The sequence below is a fragment of the Thamnophis elegans genome, chromosome 15 (genome assembly GCF_009769535.1).
Source record: "Thamnophis elegans isolate rThaEle1 chromosome 15, rThaEle1.pri, whole genome shotgun sequence".
Classification (NCBI taxonomy): Eukaryota; Metazoa; Chordata; class Lepidosauria; order Squamata; family Colubridae; genus Thamnophis; species Thamnophis elegans.
The window spans coordinates 1,805,562-1,827,615 of record NC_045555.1 but is presented as its reverse complement, the minus strand read 5'-3'; the positions used below and the strand labels follow the sequence as shown (position 1 = coordinate 1,827,615).

Genomic DNA, 22,054 nt, shown 5'->3' with positions numbered 1-22,054 from the left:
GCTGGATCTAGGGATGGCTTCTTCAGGAGGGGTCTCACCACCGCCGCCTTCAGTGCGGCGGGGAAGTTCCCCTCCCGAAGGGAGGCGGTTACAACCGCCTGGATCCAGCCTCGTGTCACCTCACTGCAGTTAGAAACCAGCCATGAGGGACACGGATCCAAAGCACAGGTGGAGGAACTCACAGCTCTCATGGCCTTGTCCACATCCCCGGGGGTAACCTCTTGAAACTCAACCCAGAGCTGTTGTACTTGGTCCCCCTGAGTCTCGGCTGGAACTGCAGATGTGGAGTCCAAGTCCGTCCGAAACCGAGCAATTTTGTCCGCTAAGAATTGGGCATATTCTTCAGCTCTGCCCTGCAAGGGTTCCCCCGCCTCCCTTTTGTTCAACAGGGAGCGGGTTATCCTAAACAGGGCGGCTGGCCGGGACTCTGCGGACGCAACCAGGGAGGCTATATGTGATCTTTTAGCTGCCCTAAGTGCCCTAGTATATTCCCTGGTGCAGGTGGTTACCATTGCTCGGTTCGATGCGGACTTATCGGACCTCCAACGGTGCTCTAGGCATCTCCTCCTCCTAATTAAAAATAAAACACAACATTCATCATTCGGGTGGGCACGGATTACAATCTAACCCCAGGCCTGACGGGATAGCCAGGTCTTAAGGGCTGTGCGGAAGGTCTGGAGGGTGGTGAGGGTACGGATCTCCACGGGGAGATCGATCCAAAGGGTCGGAGCTACTACCGAGAAGGCTCTCCTCTGCTTACTCGCCAGTCGACACTGACTGGCAGATGGGATTTGGAGGAGGCCTAATCTGTGTGATCTAATTGGTCGCGAGGAGGTGATTGGCAGGAGGCGGTCTCTCAAGTACCCAGATCCACTACCATGAAGGGCTTTGTAGGTGGTAAGTAGCACCTTGAAGCGCACCCGGAGATCGACAGGTAGCCAGCGCAGCTTGCGGAGGATAGGTGTTATGTGGGCGAACCGAGGTGCACCCACAATCGCTCGCGCGGCCGCATTCTGGACTAGCTGAAGTCGCCGGATGCTCTTCAAGGGCAGCCCCATGTAGAGCACGTTGCAGTATTCCAGCCTTGAGGTCACGAGGGCACGAGTGACTGTTGTGAGAGCCTCCCGGTTCAGGTAGGGTCGCAACTGGTGCCCCAGGCGAACCTGGGCAAATGCCCCCCTGGTCACAGCCGACAGGTGGTGATCAAAGGTCAGCTGTGGGTCCAGGAGGACTCCCAAGTTGCGAACCCTGTCTGAGGGGTATAGTGTTTTACCCCCCAGCCTGAGTGATGGAACACTTGCCAAATTATTGGGAGGGAAACACAACAGCCACTCGGTCTTATCCGGGTTGAGTACCAGTTTGTTAGCCCTCATCCAGTCCCTAACGGCTTCAAGGCCCCGGTTCATCACGTCCACCGCTTCATTGAGTTGGCACGGGGCGGACAGATACAACTGGGTATCGTCCGCGTATTGATGGTATCTTATCCCGTGCCTCCGAATGATCTCGCCCAGCGGTTTCATGTAGATGTTGAATAGTAGGGGGGATAAGACCGAACCCTGCGGGGTTCGCGGCAGTCGGGCAGCAAACACGAAGGGGGAGGTCGGGCTTCTCAGACCAGCTGGGCCGCGGCGTTGGGCGGCGTCAGCGGCATCAACAGTGCCGGCATCTTTCGGAGCTGGCAGCTCGGAGGAGTAAAAATTTGCCGGTCCACTGCCAGCTCCAGGACCGCAAGAAGTTCACACCACCCCAGCCTCCCTCGGCTCAGCTCCAGAGCGCAAATTCCTCCTCTCCACGGGCTTTCTTTCAGTACGGACTCAGAGCGGCGAACTCGGCAGCCATGTTTCTCGCCCATGTGCAGTATGGCTGTTTGCCAGTGTGAACGAGAGGAATCCACATTCATTGAATAAAGGGGTGTTTTGTCGGGACCAGGAATCTCCTTCCTGCTTTTTGGGGAAGCCGAGGTCACCATACCTTGGTGTCTTCTGTCGTTATCTGTTGGGTCTAGCCTAAGGAGACGGGAGCCTCCCAAGATGATTGAAGACTATCTTTCAGAGGTCAACTCCTAGCTTCCCAATTCTGACTTGCCCTCTTCTCTTCAGGGCCTACCCCCCAGGTGCCAGTCAGCCCGGAAACAACTTTCCCCCAACCGGAGACTCCATATCCTCAACCGGAAGAGACCACCGAGACTGTCAAAGGAGGTAAAGATGGAACCAGAAATGTTCAGTCGAAGGTTTTGTGGCCTCCTTGAAGGAAGCCTGGGTGGGAAGATGAGATGAGCCCTTTCTTTTTCTTAGATGAGGCTGACCCCTTCTGCCAAATTCGTTTGGCCTAAGCACGTAGGTGCCTTCAAAAGCTTACAGTGAAATACCTGTAAATGGTCATCCTGATTAACCATAGCAGGAGTCCTTAGACTTATATACCGCTTCATAGTGTTTTTACAGCCCTCTCTAAGCGGTGTACGGAGTCAGCCTCTTGCCCCCCAAAATCTGGGTCCTCGTTTGACCCACCTCAGAAGGACGGAAGGCCGAGTCGACCTTGAGCCAGACAGGATCGAACTGCTGGCAGTGGGCAGAATCAGCCTGCAATACTGCATTCTAACCACTGTAACACCAAGGAGGGAAGGAAAGAAGGAAGGAAGGAAGGAAGGAAGGGAAGAAAGGAAGGAAGGAATGAAGAAGGAGTGAGGGAAAAAGGAAGGAAGGAAGGAGAGAGAGAGAAGGAAAGAAGGAAGGAAGGAGAGAAGGAAGAAATAGAAAGAAGGAGTGAGGGGGAAAGGAAGGAAGGAAGGAAGGAGAGAAGCAAAGAGAGAAGGAAGGAATAGCACTTAAGACTTATATAACACTTCACAGTGCTTTTACAGCCCCCTCTAAGTGGTTTACAGAGTCAGCCTTTTGCCCCCCACCCCACCCCCAAACAATCCGGGTCCTCATTTGACCCACCTGGGAAGGACGGAAGGCTGAGTCAACCTTGAGCTGGTGAGATTCAAACTGCCAAATTTCAGGCAGCTGGCAGTCAGCAGAAGTAGCTTGCAGGATTGCACTCTAACCACTGCACCACTGCGGCTCTTAATGGATGGATGGATGGAAGGAAGGAAGGAAGGAAGGAGGGGAAGGGAGGATGGATGGAAGGGAGGGAGGATGGAAGGAAGGAAGGAAAGAAAGAAAGAAAGAAAGGTAGGAAGCAAGGAAGGAAGGAAGGAAGGAAGAAAGGAAGGAAGAAAGGAAGGAAGAAAGGAAGGAAGAAAGAAAGAATTGAAAGAAATGTCCTTCTGGGTTCAGCTCCAAGTGGGGAAAAAGACACTGGAGGCGCGGAGGCTGCTTGGAAAGATGGTTTTAATGGTGGACAGGAATGGAATGGAATGGAAAATTTATTTATAGGCCGCCCTTTTCCCTGGGGGGACTCAGGGCAGCTTACAATTCATAGGGAGGGGAATACAAACAGTGAGACATAAAACAATACATAATTACATAATTCTCGCCCATGCGCAGTATGGCTGTTTGCCAGTGTGAACGAGAGGAATTCACATTCGTTGAATAAAAGGAGGTTTTATCGGGTCCAGGAATCTCCTTCCTGCTTTTTGGGGAAGCCGAGGTCACCATACCTTGGTGTCTTCTGTCGTTATCTGTTGGGTCTAGCTATGGAGATGGGAGCCTCCCAAGATGATTGACGACTATCTTTCAGAGGTCAACTCCTAGCCTCCCAATTCTGACTTGCCCTCTTCTCTTCAGGGCCTACCCCCCAGGTGCCAGTCAGCCCGGAAACAACTTTCCCCCAACCGGAGACTCCATATCCTCAACCGGAAGAGACCACCGAGACTGTCAAAGGAGGTAAAGATGGAACCAGAAATGTTCAGTCGAAGGTTTTGTGGCCTCCTTGAAGGAAGCCTGGGTGGGAAGATGAGATGAGCCCTTTCTTTTTCTTAGATGAGGCTGACCCCTTCTGCCAAATTCGTTTGGCCTAAGCACGTAGGTGCCTTCAAAAGCTTACAGTGAAATACCTGTAAATTGGTCATCCTGAATAACCATAGCAGGAGTCCTTAGACTGATATATACCGCTTCATAGTGCTTTTACAGCCCTCTCTAAGCGGTGTACGGAGTCAGCCTCTTGCCCCCCAAAATCTGGGTCCTCGTTTGACCCACCTCAGAAGGACGGAAGGCCGAGTCGACCTTGAGCCAGACAGGATCGAACTGCTGGCAGTGGGCAGAATCAGCCTGCAATACTGCATTCTAACCACTGTAACACCAAGGAGGGAAGGAAAGAAGGAAGGAAGGAAGGAAGGAAGGGAAGAAAGGAAGGAAGGAATGAAGAAGGAGTGAGGGAAAAAGGAAGGAAGGAAGGAGAGAGAGAGAAGGAAAGAAGGAAGGAAGGAGAGAAGGAAGAAATAGAAAGAAGGAGTGAGGGGGAAAGGAAGGAAGGAAGGAAGGAGAGAAGCAAAGAGAGAAGGAAGGAATAGCACTTAAGACTTATATAACACTTCACAGTGCTTTTACAGCCCCCTCTAAGTGGTTTACAGAGTCAGCCTTTTGCCCCCCACCCCACCCCCAAACAATCCGGGTCCTCATTTGACCCACCTGGGAAGGACGGAAGGCTGAGTCAACCTTGAGCTGGTGAGATTCAAACTGCCAAATTTCAGGCAGCTGGCAGTCAGCAGAAGTAGCTTGCAGGATTGCACTCTAACCACTGCACCACTGCGGCTCTTAATGGATGGATGGATGGAAGGAAGGAAGGAAGGAAGGAGGGGAAGGGAGGATGGATGGAAGGGAGGGAGGATGGAAGGAAGGAAAGAAAGAAAGAAAGAAAGAAAGGTAGGAAGCAAGGAAGGAAGGAAGGAAGAAAGGAAGGAAGAAAGGAAGGAAGAAAGGAAGGAAGAAAGAAAGAATTGAAAGAAATGTCCTTCTGGGTTCAGCTCCAAGTGGGGAAAAAGACACTGGAGGCGCGGAGGCTGCTTGGAAAGATGGTTTTAATGGTGGACAGGAATGGAATGGAATGGAAAATTTATTTATAGGCCGCCCTTTTCCCTGGGGGGACTCAGGGCAGCTTACAATTCATAGGGAGGGGAATACAAACAGTGAGACATAAAACAATACATAATTACATAATTCTCGCCCATGCGCAGTATGGCTGTTTGCCAGTGTGAACGAGAGGATTTCACATTCGTTGAATAAAAGGAGGTTTTATCGGGTCCAGGAATCTCCTTCCTGCTTTTTGGGGAAGCCGAGGTCACCATACCTTGGTGTCTTCTGTCGTTATCTGTTGGGTCTAGCTATGGAGATGGGAGCCTCCCAAGATGATTGACGACTATCTTTCAGAGGTCAACTCCTAGCCTCCCAATTCTGACTTGCCCTCTTCTCTTCAGGGCCTACCCCCCAGGTGCCAGTCAGCCCGGAAACAACTTTCCCCCAACCGGAGACTCCATATCCTCAACCGGAAGAGACCACCGAGACTGTCAAAGGAGGTAAAGATGGAACCAGAAATGTTCAGTCGAAGGTTTTGTGGCCTCCTTGAAGGAAGCCTGGGTGGGAAGATGAGATGAGCCCTTTCTTTTTCTTAGATGAGGCTGACCCCTTCTGCCAAATTCGTTTGGCCTAAGCACGTAGGTGCCTTCAAAAGCTTACAGTGAAATACCTGTAAATTGGTCATCCTGAATAACCATAGCAGGAGTCCTTAGACTGATATATACCGCTTCATAGTGCTTTTACAGCCCTCTCTAAGCGGTGTACGGAGTCAGCCTCTTGCCCCCCAAAATCTGGGTCCTCGTTTGACCCACCTCAGAAGGACGGAAGGCCGAGTCGACCTTGAGCCAGACAGGATCGAACTGCTGGCAGTGGGCAGAATCAGCCTGCAATACTGCATTCTAACCACTGTAACACCAAGGAGGGAAGGAAAGAAGGAAGGAAGGAAGGAAGGAAGGGAAGAAAGGAAGGAAGGAATGAAGAAGGAGTGAGGGAGAAAGGAAGGAAGGAAGGAGAGAGAGAGAAGGAAAGAAGGAAGGAAGGAGAGAAGGAAGAAATAGAAAGAAGGAGTGAGGGGGAAAGGAAGGAAGGAAGGAAGGAAGGAGAGAAGCAAAGAGAGAAGGAAGGAATAGCACTTAAGACTTATATAACACTTCACAGTGCTTTTACAGCCCTCTCTAAGTGGTTTACAGAGTCAGCCTTTTGCCCCCCACCCCACCCCCAAACAATCCGGGTCCTCATTTGACCCACCTGGGAAGGACGGAAGGCTGAGTCAACCTTGAGCTGGTGAGATTCAAACTGCCAAATTTCAGGCAGCTGGCAGTCAGCAGAAGTAGCTTGCAGGATTGCACTCTAACCACTGCACCACCGCACCACTGAGGCTCTTAATGGATGGATGGATGGAAGGAAGGAAGGAAGGAAGGAGGGGAAGGGAGGATGGATGGAAGGGAGGGAGGATGGAAGGAAGGAAAGAAAGAAAGAAAGAAAGAAAGGTAGGAAGCAAGGAAGGAAGAAAGGAAGGAAGAAAGGAAGGAAGAAAGGAAGGAAGAAAGGAAGGAAGAAAGGAAGAATTGAAAGAATGAGAGGAATTCACATTCATTGAATAAAGGGGTGTTTTGTCGGGACCAGGAATCTCCTTCCTGCTTTTTGGGGAAGCCGAGGTCACCATACCTTGGTGTCTTCTGTCGTTATCTGTTGGGTCTAGCCTAAGGAGACGGGAGCCTCCCAAGATGATTGACGACTATCTTTGAGAGGTCAACTCCTAGCCTCCCAATTCTGACTTGCCCTCTTCTCTTCAGGGCCTACCCCCCAGGTGCCAGTCAGCCCGGAAACAACTTTCCCCCAACCGGAGACTCCATATCCTCAACCGGAAGAGACCACCGAGACTGTCAAAGGAGGTAAAGATGGAACCAAAAATGTTCAGTCGAAGGTTTTGTGGCCTCCTTGAAGGAAGCCTGGATGGGAAGATGAGATGAGCCCTTTCTTTTTCTTAGATGAGGCTGACCCCTTCTGCCAAATTTGTTTGGCCTAAGCACGTAGGTGCCTTCAAAAGCTTACAGTGAAATACCTGTAAATTGGTCATCCTGAATAACCATAGCAGGAGTCCTTAGACTTATATACCGCTTCATAGTGCTTTTACAGCCCTCTCTAAGCGGTGTACAGAGTCAGCCTCTTGCCCCCCAAAAAATCTGGGTCCTCGTTTGACCCACCTCGGAAGGACGGAAGGCCGAGTCGACCTTGAGCCAGACAGGATCGAACTGCTGGCAGTGGGCAGAATCAGCCTTCAATACTGCATTCTAACCACTGTAACACCAAGGAGGGAAGGAAGGAAGGGAGGGAAGAAAGGAAGGAAGGAAGGAAGGAAGGGAAGAAAGGAAGGAAGGAAGGAATGAAGAAGGAGTGAGGGGAAAGGAAGGAAGGAAGGAGAGAGAGAGAAGGAAAGAAGGAAGGAAGGAGAGAAGGAAGGAATAGAAAGAAGGAGTGAGGGGGGAAGGAAGGAAGGAAGGAAGGAAGGAAGGAAGGAGAGAAGCAAAGAGAGAAGGAAGGAATAGCACTTAAGACTTATATAACACTTCACAGTGCTTTTACAGCCCTCTCTAAGCAGTTTACAGAGTCAGCCTTTTGCCCCCCCCCCCCAAACAATCCGGGTCCTCATTTGACCCACCTGGGAAGGACGGAAGGCCGAGTCGACCTTGAGCCAGACAGGATCGAACTGCTGGCAGTGGGCAGAATCAGCCTGCAATACTGCATTCTAACACCAAGGAGGGAAGGAAGGAAGGAAGGAAGGAAGGAAGGAAGGAAGGAAGGAAGGAAGGAAGAAGGAGTGAGGGGAAAAGGAAGGAGAGAGAGAGAAGAAAAGAAGGAAGGAAGGAGAGAAGGAAGGAATAGAAAGAAGGAGTGAGGGGGGAAGGAAGGAAGGAAGGAAGGCAGGAAGGAGAGAAGCAAAGAAAGAAGGTAGGAATAGCACTTAAGACTTATATAACACTTCACAGTGCTTTTACAGCCCTTTCTAAGCGGTTTACAGAGTCAGCCTTTTGTCCGTCCCCCCCACCCCCCCAAACAATCCGGGTCCTCATTTGACCCACCTGGGAAAGCCGGAAGGCTGAGTCAACCTTGAGCTGGTGAGATTCAAACTGCCAAATTTCAGGCAGCTGGCAGTCAGCAGAAGAAGCTTGCAGGACTGCACTCTAACCACTGCACCACCGCGGCTCTTAATGGATGGATGGATGGAAGGAAGGAAGGAAGGAAGGAGGGGAAGGGAGGATGGATGGAAGGGAGGGAGGATGGAAGGAAGGAAGGAAAGAAAGAAAGACAGACAGACAGACAAAAAGAAAGGTAGGAAGGAAGGAAGGAAGAAGGAAGGAAGGAAGAAAGGAAGGAAGAAAGGAAGGAAGAAAGGAAGGAAGAAAGGAAGGAAGAAAGAAAGAATTAAAAGAAATGTCCTTCTGGCTTCAAGTGGGGAAAAAGACACTGGAGACATGGAGGCTGCTTGGAAAGATGGTTTTAATAGTGGACAGGATCACATGGCTTGAGGAAATAAGAAAGAAAGAAAGAAAGAAAGAAAGAAAGAAAGAAAGAAAGAAAGAAAGAAAGAATTGAAAGAAGTATCATTCTGGCTTCAGCTCCAAGTGTGGGGAAATACACTGGAGGCGCGGAGGCTGCTTGGAAAGATGGTTTTAATGGTGGACAGGACCATGTGGCTTGAGTCCTGAACAGAAAAGGGGGATCCCATGCTTCCAGATGTTGGGTGAAGAAGAAAAGAGAGAGAAAGAAGGGACTTGCTGGTTTTTTTAATCTGTTCGGCCCCACATCTCTGTTTCCTGTCCCTGTGTAAGAAATGTATTCTGATTGGTTGTCAGGCTCCCAGGGGGCAAGTGGGGTCTTAGCTAGCTTTGTAGGTGGCGTGTCCTTTGAGTCCCAAGCTTGGTTGAGCCTTGCTTCTTCCCAGGTGCCCTGTGGTGAGAAGGGCTAATACTCTCGTGCCTTAATCCCATCACCCTGGAACTGAAAGTGGGGAGGTCTTTGTAATGTAGAGTAGACTGTTTGAGGCCTTTTAATGGCCCATTGACCAAGGTGGGGGCTATTAAGCGTGAGCCTGTTTTAAAAACATGTTTCTCCATTTCTGATCCAGGGAAATATAATGCCGAGTGAAAGGAGAGGGGGATTTTTGCAGGGAACAATTAGTTCGTTCCCGCCGTTAGATTAGTTTCAGGAGTGTGAAGATCTGTCCGTGAATCTCAGAGACTCTGCGCCCAAGTCTTTTCCTTGCACATTTGGGAAATATTGACGTGGCCGCTTTCCAAGCTAGATAAGGTCTGTGGTCATAAATACTCCTTTGAAAGACTGTTTCCCAGTGTCAACGAGAGGAATTCACATTCGTTGAATAAAAGGGGTGTTTTGTCGGGACCAGGAATCTCCTTCCTGCTTTTTGGGGAAGCCGAGGTCACCATACCTTGGTGTCTTCTGTCGTTATCTGTTGGGTCTAGCTATGGAGATGGGAGTCTCCCAAGATGATTGACGACTATCTTTGAGAGGTCAACTCCTAGCTTCCCAATTCTGACTTGCCCTCTTCTCTTCAGGGCCTACCCCCCAGGTGCCAGTCAGCCCGGAAACAACTTTCCCCCAACCGGAGACTCCATATCCTCAACCGGAAGAGACCACCGAGACTGTCAAAGGAGGTAAAGATGGAACCAGAAATGTTCAGTCGAAGGTTTTGTGGCCTCCTTGAAGGAAGCCTGGGTGGGAAGATGAGATGAGCCCTTTCTTTTTCTTAGATGAGGCTGACCCCTTCTGCCAAATTCGTTTGGCCTAAGCACGTAGGTGCCTTCAAAAGCTTACAGTGAAATACCTGTAAATGGTCATCCTGATTAACCATAGCAGGAGTCCTTAGACTGATATACCGCTTCATAGTGCTTTTACAGCCCTCTCCAAGCGGTGTACGGAGTCAGCCTCTTGCCCCCCCAAAATCTGGGTCCTCGTTTGACCCATCTCGGAAGGACGGAAGGACGAGTCGACCTTGAGCCAGACAGGATCGAACTGCTGGCAGTGGGCAGAATCAGCCTGCAATACTGCCAAGGAGGGAAGGAAGGAAAGAAGGGAAGAAAGGAAGGAAGGAATGAAGAAGGAGTGAGGGGAAAAGGAAGGAGAGAGAGAGAAGAAAAGAAGGAAGGAAGGAGGGAAGGAATAGAAAGAAGGAGTGAGGGGGGAAGGAAGGAAGGAAGGAAGGAAGGAAGGAAGGAAGGAAGGAAGGAAGGAAGGAAGGAAGGAAGAAAGAATTGAAAGAAGTATCATTCTGGCTTCAGCTCCAAGTGTGGGGAAATACACTGGAGACATGGAGGCTGCTTGGAAAGATGGTTTAATGGTGGACAGGACCATGTGGCTTGAGTCCTGAACAGAAAAGGGGGATCCCATGCTTCCAGATGTTGGGTGAAGAAGAAAAGAGAGAGAAAGAATGGACTTGCTGGTTTTTTAAATCTGTTCGGCCCCACCTCTCTGTTTCCTGTCCCTGTGTAAGAAATGTATTCTGATTGGTTGTCAGGCTCCCAGGGGGCAAGTGGGGTCTTAGCTAGCTTTGTAGGTGGAGTGTCTTTTGAGTCCCAAGCTTGGTTGAGCATTTCTGCTTCCCAGGTGCCCTGTGGTGAGAAGGGCTAATACTCTCGTGCCTTAATCCCATCACCCTGGAACTGAAGGGGGGAGGTCTTTGTAATGTAGAGTAGACTGTTTGAGGCCTTTTAATGGCCCATTGACCAAGGTGGGGGCTATTAAGCGTGAGCCTGTTTTAAAAACATGCTTCTCCATTTCTGATCCAGGAAAATATAATATAATATTCTGCCTTTTTCAATATTTCCCAGGATATTTCATTTTTTTCTATGGTGAGGGGGTGGGCGGGCCTGAACTTCCGACAGTAACAAAATCCTGGAATAAAAACAAAATAAAAGTCAGAATAACTTTCGTCGGCTTCTTGGGTGTTCAATCCAAGTTGAATCTCACCTCGATTTTTTTGGAGCCCCACCCTCCGCTCTAGATCCACTCTGATCCCAGTTTTAAATCCTTCTTTTCCTCCTGATAGAAGTCAACGCAAGTCCCTTACGGGCGTTGGCACTCGCGGCGCGTCAAAGACACCACATGGTGTAGTAGGGTCTCCTGCTTGGGCAGGGGGCTGGACTAGATGACCTACAAGGTCCCTTCCAACTCTGCTAATCTTTAACCACATTTCTCCCCCACTACTTCGCCTTAAACTCCGGGGAGGGCCCCATTTTCCTACAGGAGTTCTTCTTTAAAGCTCTCCTGAGGGGCTCTTGGGGGGGGTGACAAGGGGTGGATTCGGGGTCCCCCCAAAATAGAGCCTTCAACCGATTTCCATCCGTGTCTCTCGGTCAACAGAGAAGGATCAGCCGCAGCTGAGTTCAACCACCGTTTCTCCTACCACTCGAGAGCCAATGACACAGACTTTTCTCCTGAATTTCACCCTAGGTAAGGAGCCTGAGAGGATACAACTAGTTGTAACCTAATCTTCCTCCTCCTCCCCTTCCTTCCTTCCATCCATCCGTCTATCCATCCATCCATCTTCTCCCTCTCTGTTTCCAATTCTATCTTTCCTTTGCTTTGTTTTTCTTATCCATACCTTTCTTCCTTTCCTCTTCCTTCTTTCCTTTCCCTTTCCTTCTCCTTTATTCCTTCTCCTCTCCTTCCTTTGCCTTCCTTCCTTTTCTTTCCCTCCTTTCCTTCCCTTCTCCTTCATCCTTTCCTTCTCCTTTCTTTCCTTCTTTCCTTCTCCTTCCCCTTTTCCCTGCCTTTTTTCCTTCTCATTCCTCTTCTCCTCAACCCTTCCTTCCTCCCTTTTCCTTCCTTCCTTCCTTCCTTCCTTCCTTCCTTCCTTCCTTCCTTCCTTCCTTCCTTCCTTCTCCTTCACTCTTTCCTTCTCCTTTCTTTCCTTCCTTCTCCTTCACCTTTTCTCCTTCCTTCCTTCTCCTTTTCCCTGCCTTTTTTCCTTCTCATTCCTCTTCTCCTCACCCCTTCCTTCCTTTCTTCTTTCCATCCCTCCCTCCCTCCATCTTTCCTTCTCTTTCCACTCTTCTTCTCTGTTCTCCTTCTCCTCACCCCTTCCTTCCATCCCTCCTTCCTTCCTCCTCCTTCTCCTTTTCCTCTTCCTTCTTTCCTTCCCTTTCTTTCTTTTCTTCCTTCCTTCCTTCCCTCCTTCTGTCCCTGCCCCTTCCTCCAAAGCTCTTCAGTTTAATTCCTACAGAGGGAATGAGCCAAGAAATTAGCAGATGCATTTTTTGAAGCATCAATGGAACTTTAAAAAAAATCCTTTGCCAACTTAAAAACTGTGCATTATTTCTGCCTAGGACAGCCATTTATTTGCAGTTTCTTCGTAGTTTTTCTCCTAATTCTTTTTCCAAATGCTTTTCTTTCTTTCTTTCTTTCTTTCTTTCTTTCTTTCTTTCTTTCTTTCCTTCCTTCCTTCCTTCTTTCTTTCTTTTCCATTTCATCCACAGTACAAGTCCAAACCGAAGAGAAGCCAGAGATAACCGCTTCCCAGAGTCCGGCGCCAGGTAAAGTTCAAACAAAATAAAAATGCCAACCAGTTGTTGTTTTTTTAAAATAATTCTTTGAAATAATTTAGCTCGGGGGCAAAAATGGACAGAAATTGCTTTGCTTTGAACTGAGGGGAAGGCCAAGATTGTTCCTGATGAATTCTCCTCCAAGGCAGGACAAGGAGGGAAGCAACCTGGAATTAAGGAGAAACTTCCTAAGAGCGAGGACAATTCACCCGCGGAACTGCTTGCCACCAGAAGTTGTGGGAGCTTCCTCACTGGAGGTTTTTAAGAAAACTAGGCAGCCATGTGTCTGGAATTGTAGAGGGGCTCAGCAGAGGGTTGGACTAGAAGACCTCCAAGATCCCTCCCAGCTTTATTCTGATGGATGGGTGGATAGATGAATGGATGGATGGATGGATGGATGGATGGATGGAAATGGTCCAGGGTCCCCTGCTTGAGCAGGGGGTTGGACTAGAAGACCTCCAAGGTCCCTTCCAACCCTATCATTCTGAGATGATAGATAGATAGATAGATAGATAGATAGATAGATAGATAGATAGATAGAGAGAGAGAGAGATAGAATAAGAAAAGAAAAGAATAAGATACATGGATGGATGGATGGATGGATGGATGGATGGATGGAAATGGTCAAAGGGGCTCCTGCTTGAGCTGTGGGTTGGACTAGAAGACCTCCAAGGTCCCTTCCAACCCTATCATTCTGAGATGATAGATAGATAGGATAAGAAAAGAAGAGAAAAGAATAAGATGGATGGATGGATGGATGGATGGATGGATGGACAGCTTGCCTCCAGAAGTTGTGGATACTGATCCACAACTAGGATTCTGAGATAGATAGATAGATGGATAAATGGATGGATGGATAAATGGATGGATGGATAAATGGATGGATGGATAAATGGATGGATGGATAGATGATAGATAGATAGATAGATAGATAGATAGATAGATAGATAGATAATAGATAGATAGATAGATAGATAGATAGATAGATAGATAGATAGATAGATAGATAGATAGATAGATAGATAGATAGATAGATAGATAGATAGATAGATAGATAGATAGATAGATAGATAGATAGATAGATAGACAGACAGACAGACAGACAGACAGACAGACAGACAGACAGGAAGGATACTGACATGAGATCAGAGGAAGGGATGGGAGGGAGGGAGGGGGGAGGAAGGGAAGGAAGACATTTCCTGACAGTGAGAACAATTAACCCACGGAACTGCTTGACACCAGAAGTTGTGGGTGGCTCCATCACACCTGGCCCTCACCAGTTCCGTTTTCAGCTGCGATGCCCTCCGGCAGCCCTCTGCCAGGGACAACGGAGCTCAGGAGAGAGTTGCAACATGGCCCTGGCGAGCTCCGTTTTCACCCGCGGCCGCCAGCTGAAACCCTCTGCCAGCAAAAAAAGGAGCTTGGGAGAGTCACACGTGGCACCTCACCAGCTCCATTCGCGGCTGCAACCGCCACCTGCAGCCTTCTGCCAGCAAAAACGGAGATTGAAGAGAGTCTCATGTGGGCCCCCGCCAGCTCCATTTTTAGGCTGCAATGGCCTCCTGCAACTTTCTGCCAGCGAAGAGAGAGATCGGGGATAGTCACAAGTGGCCCTCACCAGCTCCGTTTTCGGCTGCGATGGCCTCCTGCAAGCTTCTGCCAGCGAAAACGGAGATCGGGGATAGTCACACGTGGCCCTCACCAGCTCTGTTTTCGGCTGCGATGGCCTCCTGCGACCTTCTGCTAGCAAGAACAGAGTTCAGGAGAGTCGCACGTGGCCCTCGGCAGCTCCGTTTTCAGCTGCGACAGCCTCCTGCAAGCCTCTGCCAGCAAAAATGGAGATCGGAGAGAGTTGCACATGGCCCTCGGCAGCTCTGCTTTCAGCTGCGACGGCCTCCTGCAACCCTCTTCCAGCGAAAATGGAGATCGGGGATAGTCACACGTGGCCCTCGCCAGCTCTGTTTTCAGCTGCGACAGCCTCCTGCAACCCTCTTCCAGCGAAAACGGAGCTCGGGGGATGGAGAAAATGATTTAAAGGTCGAATGTCTCTTTTATTCTTCAATTTTTGTCTTTAAGGTCAAAAAGACGAGTAGAAGGGCTCATCATGAAGATGGCAGCCGATTGCTCTCGCCTCCAGCTAAAGATCTAGTCCTTTGTGGAAGAAATAAATGACTTTTTGTTCTGTTATTGCTGGCTGATAATGCAATAATAATAATAATAAAATAAAGCATGGAAGAAACCTTAGTCTCAGAGATTGTTTTTCAGCCTCAGTTGTTTCATTTGGTCTTGCAAAGTGGAAGCTGGGGAATTCTGGGAGTTGAAGTCCACCCGCCTGAAATCATGATGGCTGGGGAATTCTGGGAGTTGAAGCCCATCCACCTTAAAATTGCCCGAGTTGAGAAAAACTGGCATGAAAAGTTTGGCTACAGCAACACATTTTACCTGTTGGAATTAAATCTATCCCCCATTTAATATTTAATTCCTTGCCCCTCCAACAAACTTTCCTTGTTATTCCGGGACATTTTAACAAAAGTGAAAATCGGACGCCATCCCTCTGCATTTTACAGCTAGTCCTCGACTTACGACCAAAAATGGAGCCCCAAATCCCTGTGGCTAAGCAAGACACTGGTTAGGTGAGTTCTGCCCCCATTTTACCACTTTTTTACCACCGTCGTTAAGCGAATCCCTGCAGTTGATAAGTCAGTCACCTGGTTGTTAAGTGAATCTGGCTTCCCCCATTGAGTTTGCCTGTCAGGAGGTCGCAAAAGGGGATCCCGTGACTAACCCAGGACACCACAACCGTCGTAAATATGAACCCGTTGCCAAGCATCTGAATTTTGATCGCGTGACCACAGGGATTTCTGCAGAGGTCATAACTGTGAAAAAAAGAGGTCCCTTTCTCCAGTGCCCGTTGTAACTTTGAGGACCGTTGTACGTTGAGGACTGCCTGGAGTTGAAACAACTGTTTTGGTTTTAAACCCTGGCCCTGTCTCAGGTCCATTTCATCGAGGGAAATAAACAAGGTTAAAGAAAACACGAACACGTTTCATTCAACGTTTTAATATCCGAAGCCAGTTTCGGAACAGAACGGAAAGGATTTATCTTGAAAATCCTTGCGTCTCCATTTCCCCCCGGGGGGTCCCGGCAGCAACTGATTCAAAATCATGGCCAAGAAATCTACAAAGAATGGCCAGGATCTTCTAGGGCTCTCCCTGGAGGGAGAGAGAGAAAGAAGAAAATCCAGATTCCACTCTAGCCTGTCAAATGCCTTTTCTCTGCACACAGATTCAGGGCGCGGATGTGACATCATAATGGCTGTGTATCGAGAAAGGCTGAGAGCTCGTCCTTCCCTGGGGGCTGAGCTTCTTGGCCTTAAGGGATGGCAGAAGGCACCAGAAGACTCTGGAGAAGCGGCCCCCGAGAGTGGATGGGCAGGGGGCGACTCTGCCAGGCTCCCTGGGCATTGCGCTGGCCCAGACTGATGGGTCCAGGGTAGAGTGACATATTTTTTCCCCCCGACACTTTTTATAACTGGGCTACCGTATCATCAAGAGGTAAGAAAACCGGCAGCCGGAGTCTTTGACGATCAGAAGGGATGTCACCTCCTCGCCCATTTCCAACTCTCAAATCCCAAATTTTCCCGAGTTCAGGATGCAAAAATAAAAGGAGAAAAAGGTTGTAATATTGTCACTGTGCTAAAAAGAGTCAGAAGTCGAACCCTTTTTCTTTCTTCCCTCGTACCTCGAATTTTTGTTCCCCCCTTTCTTTTTCCTTAATTTTCTATTTTTATTTTATACGTCGATAAAATGATAAGTTACAGAGGGCAGCTTGTCCGATTTCCTTATATTTCCGATCCCCCTCAACATTACTCCATCCTAGAAGTCCTCTTCCTCTCTCCTCCTCTCTTCCTCCTCCTCCTCTTCCCTCCTCTCTTCCTCCTCTCTCCTTTTTTCCTCTTCCTCCTCCTCTCTTCCTCCTCTTCCTCCTCCCTTCTCTCTCCTCTCTCCGCCTCTCTTCCTCCTCTTCCTTCTCCTCCTTCTCTCTTCTTCCCCTTCTCCTCTCTTCCTTCTACTCTCTCCTCCTCCTCTTCTCTCCTCTTCCTCCTCCTCCTCTCTTCTCCTCCTCCTCCTCCTCTCTTCCTTCTACTCTCTCCTCCTCCTCTCTTCCTTCTACTCCTTCTCTCCCCTCCTCTCTTCCTCCTCTCTCCTTTTTTCCTCTTCCTCCTCCTCTCTTCCTCCTCTTCCTCCTCCCTTCTCTCTCCGCCTCTCTTCCTCCTCTTCTCTTCCTTCTCCTCCTTCTCTCTTCTTCCCCTTCTCCTCTCTTCCTTCTACTCTCTCCTCCTCCTCTTCTCTCCTCTTCCTCCTCCTCCTCTCTTCTCCTCCTCCTCCTCCTCTCTTCCTTCTACTCTCTCCTCCTCCTCTCTTCCTTCTACTCCTTCTCTCCCCTCCTCTCTTCCTCCTCTCTCCTTTTTTCCTCTTCCTCCTCCTCTCTTCCTCCTCCCTTCTCTCTCCGCCTCTCTTCCTCCTCTTCTCTTCCTTCTCCTCCTTCTCTCTTCTTCCCCTTCTCCTCTCTTCCTTCTACTCCTCCTCCTCTCTTCCTTCTACCCCTTCTCCCTCCTCCTCTCTTCTCTCCTCTTCCTTCTCCTCCTCTCTTCTTCTCCTCCTCTTCTCCTTCTACTCCTCCTCTCTTCTCCTCCTCTCTTCCTTCTACTCCTTCTCTCTCCTCCTCCTCTCTCTTCTCTTCCTCCTCCTCTCTTCCTTCTACTCCTCTCTTCTTCTCCTCTCTCCTCCTCCTCCTCCTCTTCCTCCTCCAATTTTCTTATATTTCCTAACCTCCTCAACATTACTCCATCCTAGAAGTCCATCCCTGAAGTTGGGTGGACTTCCAGAGTTGAAGTCCACACGTTCTCAGGTCTTTGCATGATTTCAACTTCCAGAAGAGTAGTAGTAGGCCTTCCTTGTTGTTCCTTCCTTCTTCTAGTCCGATGTTCTCAACTTTGGCTACCCAAAGATATGTGGACGTTCAACTTCCGGAGTTGAAGCCCACACATCTTCAGGTCTTCACACAACTTCCAACTTCCAGAGGAGGAGGAGTGGGTCTTCCTTGTTGTTCCTTCTTCTAGCCCAATGTTCTCAACTTTGGCCACCTAAAGACAATGGTGGACTTCAGCTCTGGAAGTTGAAGGCGACCAAGGCTGAGAACCTTGAACTAAGGGAGACCTATGAGACAGGACTTCAGTTCTTAAGTTCAGCCTATCTGCCACGCCATCCTGGAGAAGTATTAAAAGATGAAAGGCCATCAACTCAAGAAGTTCCCTCGATCTTGTTGATGCAACTTTCTTTGTTTGACAGCTCATGATGAGTACCAGCCAGAAAAGAGGACAGATCACCAAGCTGAAACCAAGACCTCTTGGCTTAAAAGAAGGTAAAGAGTTTCAAGAGACCTCTTACTACGGCTGTCCCAATTTCAAAGGGTTTACACACAACCGTTCCCACAGGAGTAGTTTTGTATTTTGTAAACTGTAGTTTGGAAATCTTAAGTTGATAGATTGCTATTATAGTAAACTAGCTAATAGCCCGGCGTTACCCATGTTTTTATTTTTAGCGGGGAAAATGTCCGGACCAAACATAATTACCAGAGGGATCCCCCCCTTGTGGAGTACTTTGAAGCTGTTACTCCACTGCGCTGTACAGTAGAAGCCATTTTACAGTAGTCCAGTAGAAGCCATTTTACAGTAGTCTAGTAGAAGTCATTTAAAGGCACAACAGGCTGCATCTTAACAGAACACACAGCCCGAGGGGTGTTGTTACGGGTGTTACCATAGCAGCTCCACTGTGCTGTACAGTAGAAGCCATTTTACAGTAGTCTAGTAGAAGGCATTTAAAGGCACAACAGGCTGCATCTTAACAGAACACACAGCCCGAGGGATGTTGTTACGGGTGTTACCATAGCAGCTCCACTGTGCTGTACAGTAGAAGCCATTTTACAGTAGTCTAGTAGAAGGCATTTAAAGGCACAACAGGCTGCATCTTAACAGAACACACAGCCCGAGGGGTGTTGTTACGGGTGTTACCATAGCAGCTCCACTGTGCTGTACAGTAGAATCCATTTTACAGTAGTCTAGTAGAAGCCATTTAAAGGCACAACAGGCTACATCTTAACAGAACACACAGCCCGAGGGGTGTTGTTACGGGTGTTACCATAGCAGCTCCACTGTGCTGTACAGTAGAAGGCATTTTAAGGCACAACAGGCTGTATCTTAACAGAACTTGAATCCAAAATGCACACGATCAGTGTCAAAAGTACTGTGACTTGACACGATAAATGTAATTCAGTCCTTTTCATTTCAGCGGCCCAGGAGTTATGCTCTAACACACACACACACAGGGGGACACACACAGGGAGACACACCCTGAGGGGTATTAGGGGATCTTAAAACCCCCCCCCCAGTATTTCTTTCCAGAGAGTAAGTCACCTGTGTACCAAGTTCGGTTGAAATTGCTCGAGGCGTTCCAGAGTTACGCTGGAACGCTAAATAATTTTAATTGTGGATCGTTAATTTGAAGTGTGTTAAAAGTTTCCCCAGAAGAACGAAGAAACCATAGAAAAAGTTTTAGTGCTGATATCTAAGTTCTTAAAAAGTTTCTCCCTCCGAAAGTGGGTTTTTGTTGTTTTTAAACTTCATTCTTGAGGAAAAGACGTGACAATGTCCTCTGGATTTCTCTAGAGCAGCGTGTTTCAACCATTAAAGACACGTGGACTTCAACTCCCAGAATTCCCCAGGCCGGCCGGCCAGCCAGCCATGAGGAATTCTGGGAGTTGAACTCTAAGGGAAGGATGCTTCCCATACTTAGAAACCCAATGCTTATCCTATAGATAGTCCTCAACTTACGATTGCACATTTCTGTCGCTAAGCGAGATGGCTATTTTGCCCCGTCTCGCAACCTTCCTTGCCACGGTTGTTAAGCGAATCCCTGCAGTTGATCAATGGGGAACACAGTTGTTAAACGAATCGGGCTTTCCCATCGACTTGCTGGAAGGTCGCAAAATGGGATCAGGCGACCCCCCCCCCCCACCAGGACCCTGTCACCATAAATACGAGTCAGCATCCAAGCATCTGAATTTTGACCACCTGACCGCAGAAGGGACGGTAAACGGAAAAAAACCGGTCCTCAGTTGCTTTATCCAGTCCCGTTGTAACTTCGAACGGTCGCTAAACAAACCGTCATAAGTATGGGACTACCTGTTCTTAACGCGCGAAAAAAGACTTTTCGTTTGTCATATTTTTTGGGGGGGGGACGGGGAAATGCAAATTTTGGCATCTTTTGCCATTGCTCAAGAATTTGGAGCTTGGATGGAGCGTGGGAAAATGTTGGGCTTTAACCTGGCTTGTTGATCTGAGCTTGTCTCCTCTTCCTGGAGCCAGGACTGACCGAGATGTACCAGGGGGAGCTGCTCTGTGACGTCACGCTGGTGGCCGATGGACAGAGATTTCCTTGCCACAGGTAAGGGTCTCGCCGGTGCCCAGCTCTGCCCACGGGCTCCCCAAACTTTGTTCGAAACTTATCAGAAAGTCATCAAACTTCTAAGACCGGGGATGTCTCATTCTTTCCGCATCCCGTAGTAACGAACCGTTAGCACCCTGAGCAGGGGTGAGATTGAAAAATGTTTTGCAAGTCTCTGCCCGGTGGCTGGGTTGCCATGGGGGGCATGGCCTGCTCGGCCTTCTGCGGGGACGGGAGAGGGGTTTTCACCCCTCCCCAGGATCTGACGGCTTTCTCCCAACCTCCGGGAGGGTGAAAACGGCCTCCCCTGGGCTCCGGAAGCTGGAAACAGGCCGATTTTAGGACTTCAGGGAGGCCTATTTTTCGCCCTCCCGGAGCCTCCGCGCAGGCTCTTACATCACATCCAAAACGGGCTACGTGGAGACTCCGGGGAGGGGAGGGGTGGGGTAGGCAAAATCAGCCAGTCCTTACGACGTCGCTGGGGGAAAAAAAAGGTTCTTCGGATCGTTTTTCCACGCTTATGACCACTCCAGCATCCCCACGGGGTCACGCGACTTAACATTCGGAAGGCTAGGCCACCGACTCACGTTTACGACGGTTCCAGTTCTCCCTGAGCGATCGCCTCTGGCGACCTTCTGAGCAGCAAGGTCCACGAGGAAGGCAGATTCGCTTAACGACCGTGTGACTAACGACCGTGTGACTAATGTTAACAGCTGCAGGGATGCGTTGAACAAATGCGGCGTGAGAAGTCGTGAAACGTCTCACTCAGCAGCACAAATTTGGGGCTGAATTGTGACTGTAACAGACTCTAAAGTTTCCACTTGCTAAACATGATAGTTAAGTGGGTTTTGCTCCGTTTTTACGACCTTTCTTGCCATGGCCGTTAAGCGACTCGCTTCTGGGCATTCTGAGGTTTTCATGAAGAAACTGGACAGTGATTTATCTAGAATGGAATAAGATGTCCTGCCTGAGCAGGAGGCTGGACTAGAAGACCTCCAAGGTCCCTTCCAACTCTGTTAATTCTGTTAGTTTCTACAAATTTGGGGGTAATTTTCCGGGATAACTGTGCGAATCGTGCTTTAAAGGCAAGGCTGATCGTGAAAGAAGAAAAATGGTTAATCGAGAAAGCAATTGACTGAGTTCGCTGGAATCAGGATTTGCTTCCTTGTTTGGCCCTGCAGAAAATCTGTAGAAAATCCTCTTCAGGCCCACCATCCTTGCAGGAACGTTGTCCCGGGGACTAGCGTTAGAGACCCCGGCATATATCGATGCCACAGCTGTCTAAACCACGTGTCGACATCTTCCTCTCGTTGCAGAGCCTTGCTGGCAGCCGTGAGTCCTTATTTCCGGGACGTCTTCGTCCAAGGTGGGAAAGAGCTGGAGGGGTCGGAGGTCCAGCTGGAGAACGTCCCTCCGTCCCTCCTGCAAAACATCCTGAAGTACATCTACACGGAAGAGCTCGCACTCACGGCCGATCTGGCTCCGTCGCTCTTCACCGGAGCCAGCCAGCTGCAGATCATCCCCTTGGAGACCGTCTGCTGCAGGTAGGTTCCCAGACGTTCCTTTACGATGGTGCGAAGGGCGTGGCGGCTGGTTTGAACGCATCCCCAGGATCTCTTGGTGGCCTCCCATCCCAGCAACCCCACGGCAAGGCAGAATCCGCAAGACTGGGAAAGTTTTGCTTTCTCCCTGCGTGCTCAGGAAACTAGCCCATCGGTTAAAAAGCTAAACAGTCAGTTTTAAAAGTTGGTTTAAAAAGCTAAAAGAGCATTTTTTAGTGGGTTAAAGGAACCAGGAGACGGGGAGTTCTAGTCCCGTTTTAGGCATAAAATCCAGCTGGGTGACTTTGGACCAGTCCTTCTCTTTCTGCCCAATCCACCTCACAGAGTTATTGTTGTTGTAGGGGAAATAGGAGGAGGAAGGAATATTAAGTATATGAGGTCCTTGGTGCAACATTTTGTCACTAAGGTAGATGACATCAGTGATGCGCTGATGATGTTCCCTAGTTGGGTCGTGAAACGTCTGCGAGAAA

General features: G+C 49.1%; 1 protein-coding gene across 1 annotated transcript in view; it reads left to right on the top strand.

Annotated features, from left to right (window-relative positions):
• The window catches only part of LOC116518661 (kelch-like protein 3), a 36,532-nt gene that overhangs the window by 12,192 nt on the left and 2,286 nt on the right, over positions 1-22,054 (top strand). The window contains exons 7-14 of the mRNA XM_032232176.1: positions 2,100-2,198; positions 3,729-3,827; positions 5,357-5,455; positions 6,752-6,850; positions 9,533-9,663; positions 17,869-17,941; positions 19,944-20,022; positions 21,339-21,566. Of these exons, the coding sequence (XP_032088067.1) occupies positions 2,100-2,198; positions 3,729-3,827; positions 5,357-5,455; positions 6,752-6,850; positions 9,533-9,663; positions 17,869-17,941; positions 19,944-20,022; positions 21,339-21,566 (907 nt within the window). The remainder of the gene's footprint in view (positions 1-2,099; positions 2,199-3,728; positions 3,828-5,356; positions 5,456-6,751; positions 6,851-9,532; positions 9,664-17,868; positions 17,942-19,943; positions 20,023-21,338; positions 21,567-22,054) is intronic.